The following is a 9,532-nucleotide window of genomic DNA, read 5'->3' as shown; positions in this document are numbered from 1 at the left end:
CGGGTCCAGGGACCCTTCTCAGAACTCTGATTTTTTCTTCACAGATGCTGCCAGACCTGCTGAGCTTTTCCAGCAACTTTGTTTTTTTCCTGGTTTACAGCATCAGCAGTTCTTCAGGTTTTTATTCAAAAACAGTAATACAACTTTTTTTGATTTTTCAATTTAATACATCGACTTTCCATTTTATATTTACAGTTATAACTCCAGATTTGCAGACAAGCTGTCTAACATTTAACAGTTTTATATCTGTCATTAAAAGTATTATTGGTTATGATGCCGATTTAATACCATTCGTGGAACCTCAAATGTTGATGTTAATGTTTGTAACGTATATCCAAATATTAATTATATTGCATAAGTTCAGTTGATTCCTTTGGAAATGTAACATAAATGTAAATTCAGTTGACTCGAGGAATTATTGCTTCTGTAAAATAAAGTCAAGGAGGCCGACTAAACTTTAGAGACACCACCCATTGTAAAGCAAGTGCATTTTGCAGTTTCTGACCGCCAAGATTGTGCGCACTCAGAAGATACATCATCTAGAAGTAAGAAAATGAACCTTGCCCACCTGCCGTTTTGTAGTACAAGCATGCTTTGTGTTTACATTGTTCCTGTCGTAGATGGAATAGTGTGGGTTAGATGGGCTTGAGATCGGAATGACAGGTCGGCACAACATCGAGGGCCGAAGGGCCTGTACTGTGCTGTAATATTCTATGATTAATCAGGTCGAAGTTTCTTGAGAAATGTATCCGCCAGTTCACGAGCAATCATTTCCCAAGAATCGGATGCAAAATAATTGGGGAATTTTCTTATTCCATTGATCAAAACTCAAACAAAGGAATCGCGAGATCAGAAATCTGGCTTGATTTCTACCAATCCAACAATCGTTTAATACAATGATAATAGTGTTGTTGTAGTAGTTCCAACAATGCTTTTTTTCCTGCAAAATGATCGTGAGCACTGTAATTGCTCTCACCTGAACCTTCCAAATCTTAATTTGCTTCAGTAAAGACAAATTTGCTAAATATTTTTACATTGCAAGATACCTTTTGGCAGTTGACCTCCTTGCATAACACCAATTGATAATGTCACTTTAGAGCCCTGATGCACTAAAGACGTATGTGAACGTTACTCGTTTTACTCCATAGGCGGTATATTAATCCAACTAACAAAACTGTTGTTTAACTAACAAAAGAAACACACTGTAATAGTGTTTAATAGTATATTTTGATATAGTTTGCCCAGACTATTTTTTAAAAGTACAGCAGATGTAAAATGATAAACGCTCCCAATAGTTCAATCTAAAACCTCTTTGGGTTTACACGATAACCTGAGCGCCACCTCAAAAACATATTTTGTTGTTAAAAGTTTGATCCATCTCACAGACTTCCCTTATCACAAGTAAACAGGAAAAGAAATGAATATACAATATATCGTTTTGAAATGGATATGGCCCCCAAACGATCAGGAATAATATTCCGCAGGTTTCTACAGGTTCCAATGGTATACTTTCATAAACCTCAAAATCTGGACGAACATCATTGTTGGGGCTGAGACTGCGTGTCAGCTTCACAAGTTGACCTTGCGTCTGTTTCCGGCAGCGGCAACCTGCGATCTGCTGTAACTGGAGAGCCCGTGCTTTCTATACTGTCTCTGCTATGCATGAACTCCTCATAGCTCGGCAAATCTTTAACTTCTTCGTATGATGGTGGTGATCGAGGAGTAGTGCAAGCATGTGGAGAAATCACGTGTAATTCCTGATCAGTAAATCGGTCCAGCAAAGAGTTATCTGAGGCGTAATTCGGGTTCTCGCTGAACAATGAAGAAGTTGTGTCTGTTCGGTAGCGCCGAGGTGGCGGACAGATAATGCGTTGTAGGAAATATCCGATGACAAACAATACGCACAATATAAAAATCCCCGAAAGTTTTCTTAAGATCCAGCTTATGCTATCAAGAAAGGAGTGAATGGGAAGCTTGCAGCAGCGAATATGCTGATGTGTGTCGTTTCCAAAGAGACAACATCCCTCGTGTAGTCCACATAACAAATCTCCGCATTTTCCTTTTCCTTGACTGAAACTCAAAACAATTAATAGTAATAATAGATTTTGTATATATGACAGAAAAAACATCACTTGGTTTCTTAATTTCTTGATCTGGTACCAAACACCTATCAGTTATTCTCTTGAAGAGCATAGAGGATCTCAATTCTTAACATCAGGCTTCTGTCTATCGTGCTGTCAAAACAGGATAAAATGCAGGTCAGTGGGACCAATGAAGAAGTTTCTTAAATATATATATAAAGTAGGGAAAAAAACATGGCAGTTGACTTTCAGGACAGAAAACAATTTCACTTATTTCTGAAATCAAACCTTGTACGTAGATTAATTTCTGTATCGTTTATTCTTTCCTCCAAATCTCCCCTGTTCCTCGTTGCTCTGTCCCTGTACGTCACTGACTGTTCCATCACTTTCTACAGCAGCATTGCGAGCACTTACTGGTCCAGAATCTCAGCGGAGATTTCCCACGCCTTTATCTGTTTTCCATGAGTTTTAATAATGCAAGTTCCTCAGTCACCTTGACTACCCTTAAATGTTCGCTCTACTCAGAAGTCTGCAGTAGTTCTCAATTCTAATTAAAATTTCATGAGAAAACTCAATTTAATGGCAGTCTTAATGCAACTCATCTTCTATTAGGACCTTGGATCTGTACTGGATATTGACATTGCATTTCCAACCACATTTTTGGCTGAGTTCCATTTCAGTATAAGTCAGGTAATTCGTCCAATTTCCATCATTTATGTTGCATTGATTCTGATTCTTTGCTTTAATAAGTATCAGTCTTAAATATTAAAAAAAACTTTAACTTTAGCAGCCTGAACTGCATTTGTTTTTTCGATTTTGAGCCTTCTTACTAAGCAGAAACTGGATAGGTCTTTGTGATCTGTCCAAGAAATTGGTCTCTAAAATTATTGGAAATGACTTTTTGCCAAATGTACGACTGAATAGATCATACATAATGCAAAATTGCAACTAAATATATATTTTATATGTAAAGAAGCAGGACTTGCTCAGATTTCCAAAATGATGAAAACTGTTTTAAAAAAGACATGCAAGTGCAATCGTTTTCTACAGAACATTTAAATAATGTGAATTTTGCAAAAAATGAAGTGAATTAGGATACTCTGAGCAATTGTTTCGCTGAAATTATGGTGCCTGCACCTTTAAAAAGATTCTGTTTAAAATTGTTAATGGCACAAGAGATACACTGTTAAGTATCATGGGCGCCGCGAGTTTCGAATGAACTGCTAGAGGCGGAGGGTGGTACAATTACAACATTTGAAAGGCATCGGAATGTATATAAGAATAGGAAGGGTTTTAGAGGGACACAGGACAAATGCTGGCAAATGGGCGGCATGGACGAGTTGGACTCAAGGGTCTGTTTCCGTGCTGTACATCTCTATGACTCTATCATGCAAGTTTCTCAGTACAATTAGTGAAATTAACAAATCACTGGAACAGAATCAAAAACATAGAAACAAACTGACGGAGGTCGGAAGACCCCTTTATTGAAGGGCCACTGGACTTGCAACGTTAACTGTTTCTCTCTACAAAGCCTGCCAGACTTGCCGAGTTTCTCCAGCACTTTGTTTTTGTTTCAGATTTCCAGCCTCCAGCTCTTCGCTTTAGTACAGATCACTGGAACTTTGCAATGTATCTCCATATCTACATTTAAATAGCTAAACGGTTTTGTCAACTAACCTATATAAATGATGAACGTTCATTTACAATGGGAAGATAATGCCATGAAAATTGCAAAGCAAAACTATAATATTGGGGAAATCCCAATAATCACCAGGAACTAAAGGAAGTTACATATGTTTTACAGAAGCTTCGTGTAGCAAAACCAAGTATTGTTCTCACCAATTATGCTCAAAACCGTTGTATACTGCCACTACACAATTAGCGTTCGATTGTTAAATGTCATAGCCATCTTTTGCAGCAGGCCAGCAGTAGCATGATGTAATTGCAAATTAAGTAAATGCTACACCTTGGCTTTTGAAGTTGTTTTGTCAGGCGTTCACTTTTACCTTGGAACGGCACCTTATATTCAATTATCCTAACTTTTCATCAACCCTGTGCCTTTGGAGAGTTATCTCTGAATTAAATATTGTTGGATTTGACATAGACTTGTTTGTATGCCTCACCCAAATTCCTTCAAAATGTCACACAGAACACAAGCAGACTAAATCAACTAATTCTTAAATGAATGTGGGAGCATTATTAACAATTTATGTTTATCCACCAACGTAGGTCCAGGTTTGAGATTGTGCAGATACAGATCACAGGTGAGTTAGGATCCCAATGGTAGCCTGAAAGAAGTGACAAAGTCAGATCACGATGCAAGGCTATTGGGATTGTTGCTCGTAGCATGTTGGGCAGAAATAAACATTCATGCCTATCTTTGCATTCACACATTGCTATGAAGACTTTATATCATGGACTCAACCCGTCTCACTTCCTATAAACTATTGCGTTTCTGAGGCCTTTGAAGCTCTAGCTGTGCATTGATGTAAATACTATGACTGATAAAATGAAGACATGGAGTTTATTTCAATATATACGACTAAACTGCTTCTGTGAGTTGATTGGTCACACACCCTCATCATTCATTGTCAAAACAGGAAGGTGACACACTAAGCGGCTATTTCAGTTGTTTTACGTTTTAACCTTTGACACAATTCCAGCTGATCTATTTTAGGGGACGAATATTTAACGCATCAAAAACGTCAGCTACAAAATGCCCAGAGCAACTCAGTAATGCTATAACACAGCAGGCCAGGCAGCATCAGAGGAGCAGGAAAGCTGACGTTTAAGGATCTCGACCTGAAACACCAGCTTTCCTGCTCCTCTGATGCTGCCTGACCTGTTGTGTTATTTCAGCTCCACACCATGTTATCTCAGACTCCAACATCGGCAGTTCTTACTCTCAGCAATGCTACATATGCGCATTGAATTAATATCACAAGTACCATGAGAAATATTCATGAAGTCTGCAAATTCACATACTCTCACAAATTAGCCAGTCCTTTTCACTCAATAGCCAAATCCACAAATTAAAGTAAATTAAACTATTTGATTTTGGGTGTTAAAACAAAGTCTAATTGCTTAAGTCAATAAAAAGTTGATGCTGAAATGTGCTGAATATAGTTGGGTGGTAATGATAGCTCAGTGACTGGCTCAAATGCCTCACAGTGCTAGGAACCCAGGTTCGATTTCCACTTCCGGCGACTGTTTGAAGTTTGCACATTCTCCCTGTGTCTGCGTGAGTTTCTTCCGACAGTGCATAAATATGCTGGCTGGGCTGGTTAACCGTGGGAAGTACAGGTTTTCAGAGATAGGACGGCGGTGGGGGAGTGTGTCTGGGTGGGATGCTGTTCTGGCGTCGGCGTGGATGCGAATGGCCTGCCTCCACATTATAGGAATTCTATGACGTAAAAGTAACTCAGTGGCCTTAGGTTCTCTGAAAAATAGTGATATCACAAATATAGTCTCAATATGCATTGTTGCTTTACACGCATCAATAAAACATACCGTTACTTCTTTTTACTGTGGAAAGGCAACATAAATGCATCTGCTCACAATTTTTACGTTCTTAATCAGATCGAATCCAATTTCCAGTAAGCTTACCTATTCAAGACATTCAATAATATTGATGGGGTCATGTACTACAGTTTTGCACCATTTTGAAGTTTTTATATTGATATTTTAAACTGGTAAAGATCAGTAGAATTCGGGCAAAATCAGGATGGCATCATTTTGATACTTCATTGTAATTTCCTCACTTGCTCCTTGACTTTGAAAACAACAAAGATTTAAATAGTCCAAATTGTGGATTAAGATTTAACATATTTAACATTGCAATATTGCTTGTTTTTTTATGTTATTTGAGCAGAGTGAAATAATTAAACAGTTTGTACAGCATTGGAAGTGTCAAATACTGTTCATTTCATATTTTGGAGACTTACAGCTACAATTTCTCCCTTGCATTAGTACATTGTCATGATTCTACCCAGTTCTTCTTTTCTTATATTTCCAAAATATACTTCCAGTCTTTCTATCCATCCACCTACAGTCGTCTATGACAATCCCTTCATTGCTCTTCCTTTCACATCATGACCCTGAAAAATAATGTAACTGCTCATTTATTCCTTGCTTAGATCCTTCTGAGTCTTCTTTGCTCTCTGGTCTAATGTAATTTGGCCAGTTTTGCTTTTATCATTGACATTTAATGACCAAAGGAAATGTATCACTGTTCCTTCTGTGTCATTGGGTCAAGATCCTGGAATTCCGTCCCTCATGGCATTGTGGGTCTACCGGTGGAACATGGACTGCAACACCTTCTCAAGAGCAGTTAGGGTTGGGCAACAAATGCTGGCCTGGCTAGCAATGCCCATGTCCCATGAATGAATTTTTAAAATATGCAATATTGCATACATGGCAAAATTAACCAATTCTCAGGAAGAGCAGGAAAGATCATTTCAGTGGTTATTAATTGTAAGGCTACCTCGTTAAAGTGAAACATAGAACATAGAACATAGAACAGTACAGCACAGAACAGGCCCTTCAGCCCACAATGTTGTGCCGACCATTGATCCTCATGTATGCACCCTCAAATTTCTGTGACCATATACATGTCCAGCAGTCTCTTAAATGACCCCAATGACCTTGCTTCCACAACTGCTGCTGGCAACACATTCCATGCTCTCACAACTCTCTGTGTAAAGAACCCACCTCTGACATCCCCTCTATTCTTTCCTCCAACCAGCTTAAAACTATGACCCCTCGTGCTAGCCATTTCTGCCCTGGGAAATAGTCTCTGGCTATCAACTCTATCTATGCCTCTCATTATCTTGTATACCTCAATTAGGTCCCCTTTCCTCCTCCTTTTCTCCAATGAAAAGAGACCGAGCTCAGTCAACCTTTCTTCATAAGATAAGCCCTCCAGTCCAGGCAGCATCCTGGTAAACCTCCTCTGAACCCTCTCCAAAGCATCCACATCTTTCCTATAATAGGGCGACCAGAACTGGACGCAGTATTCCAAGTGCGGTCTAACCAAAGTTTTACAGAGCTGCAACAAGATCTCACGACTCTTAAACTCAATCCCCCTGCTAATGAAAGCCAAAACACCATATGCTTTCTTAACAACCCTGTCCACTTGGGTGGCCATTTTAAGAGATCTATGTATTTGCACACCAAGATCCCTCTGTTCCTCCACACTGCCAAGAATCCTATCCTTAATCCTGTACTCAGCTTTCAAATTCGACCTTCCAAAATGCATCACCTCGCATTTATCCAGGTTGAACTCCATCTGCCACCTCTCAGCCCATCTCTGCATCCTGTCAATGTCCCACTGCAGCCTACAACAGCCCTCTATACTGTCAACGACACCTCCGACCTTTGTGTCGTCTGCAAACTTGCTGACCCATCCTTCAATCCCCTCATCCAAGTCATTAATAAAAATTACAAACAGCAGAGGTCCAAGGACAGAGCCCTGTGGAACCCCACTCACCACTGACTTCCAGGCAGAATATTTTCCTTCTACTACCACTTGCTATCTTCTGTTGGCCAGCCAATTCTGTATCCAAGCAGCTAAGTTCCCCTGTATCCCATTCCTCCTGACCTTCTGAATGAGCCTACCATGGGGAACCTTATCAAATGCCTTACTGAAGTCCATATACACCACATCCACAGCTCGACCCTCATCAACTTTTCTAGTCACATCCTCAAAAAACTCGATAAGGTTTGTGAGGCATGACCTACCCCTCACAAAGCCGTGTTGACTGTATTTGATCAAGCCATGCTCTTCCAGATGGTCATAAATCCTATCCCTCAGAATCCTTTCTAACACTTGCAGACGACAGACATGAGACTGACTGTTCTGTAATTGCCGGGGATTTCCCTGTTTCCTTTCTTGAAGAGAGGAATTACATTTGCCTCTCTCCAGTCCTCAGGTACGACTCCAGTGGAGAGCGAGGATGCAAAGATCTTCGCAAGTGGCGAAGTAATTGCATTTCTCGCTTCCCAAAGCAGCCAAGGACAAATCTGGTCCAGGCCTGGCGACTTGTCAATCTTAATGTTTGACAAAGTTTTCAGCACATCAGCTTCCTCTATCTCTATCCATTCCAGCATGCACACCAGCTCTTCAAAGGTTTCATTCAGTACAAAGTTCGTTTCTTTCGTAAAGACAGAAGCAAAAAACTCATTTAGGGCTTCCCCTACCTCCTCAGACTCCACACACAAGTTCCCTATGCTATCCCTGATCGGCCCTACTCTTTCTTTGACCATTCTCTTATTCCTCACATAAGTGTAAAATGCCTTTGTGTTTTCCCTGATTCCTTCTGCCAAGCCTTTCTCGTACCCCCTCCTGGCTCTCCTCAGACCATTTTTGAGCTCCTTCCTTGCCTGCGTGTAATCCTCTCTAGCTGAACTTGACCCTAGCTTCCTCCACCTTATGTAAGCTACCTTCATCCTTTTCACAAGAAGCTCCACTGCTCTCGTCATCCAAGGTTCCTTTATCTTACCCCTTCTTGCCTGTCTCAGAGGGACATATTTACTCATCACTCGCAACAACTGTTCCTTAAACAGTCTCCACATGTCTATAGTTCCCTTACCATGGAACAATTGCTCCCAGTCCATGCTTCCCAACTCATGTCTAATCGCGTCATAGTTTCCTCTTCCCCAATTAAATATCCTCCCATTTTGCCAATCCTCTCCTTCTCCATAGCTATGTAGAATGTGAGGCAGTTATGGTCACTATCACCAAAATGCTCTCCCACCACAAGATCTGATACCTGCCCCGGCTCGTTTCCGAGCACCAAGTCTAGAATGGCCTCTCCCCTCGTCGGCCTGTCAACGTACTGAGTTAGGAAACCCTCCTGAACACACCTTACAAAAACAGCTCCATTTAAATCTTCTACAGATGAAAACATTGTATAAATTGTCTTAGTTTGTGAATGTATGACTTTGTCCATGTGTTAATTACTCAACTTGTTAGGGGAGATATTTATTAAAGTTCACTGATACCCAATCACAACATTCTTGTTTACTGGTAAACTTTTTCTGAGATTCTACATTCTCAATTTATGTCCTTGATACAATAAAGTGATTCTGAATATTACTGAGACAACTAAAAGGAAATTGAATTGAACTATTCTGCAAATTATTTATTCATTTTCCTCTGCAGCATCACACATTAGATACACTAGGGATCTCATTTTGAGTTATGCAAAGTTCATCTTCGGAACTCTGAAGTAGATTTAGTGAGTTTGTTGGAATTGTTTTAAAAATGAATACAATTCCTTTATTTTACCTATCTGGTGCACTATATCAAGTGCTGTGAATTTAATTTGAAAATAAGTTAATGTCTGAGTTATGTGTACGTATATTAATATTAATTCTGGAATTGCTTCACAATTAAACCGTATATATTTAATGGAAAACACTTGCGCTACTTGAGGACTCAATCAAATAAC

The 9,532-nt window shown here is 39.7% G+C and overlaps 1 protein-coding gene across 1 annotated transcript; it reads right to left on the bottom strand.

The window, feature by feature from the left end:
• Window positions 1-1,519: 1,519 nt before the first annotated feature.
• On the bottom strand, window positions 1,520-2,129 carry LOC125457730 (uncharacterized membrane protein C3orf80 homolog). Its single transcript, XM_048542310.1, has one exon. The coding sequence runs from the start codon at window positions 2,127-2,129 to the stop codon at window positions 1,539-1,541; it is 591 nt and encodes a 196-aa protein (XP_048398267.1). The 3' UTR covers window positions 1,520-1,538.
• Between the last annotated feature and the right edge of the window lie 7,403 nt (window positions 2,130-9,532).

This window comes from Stegostoma tigrinum, chromosome 14, assembly GCF_030684315.1.
Source record: "Stegostoma tigrinum isolate sSteTig4 chromosome 14, sSteTig4.hap1, whole genome shotgun sequence".
NCBI lineage: Eukaryota > Metazoa > Chordata > Chondrichthyes > Orectolobiformes > Stegostomatidae > Stegostoma > Stegostoma tigrinum.
This window is presented reverse-complemented; position numbering and strand designations above follow the sequence as displayed.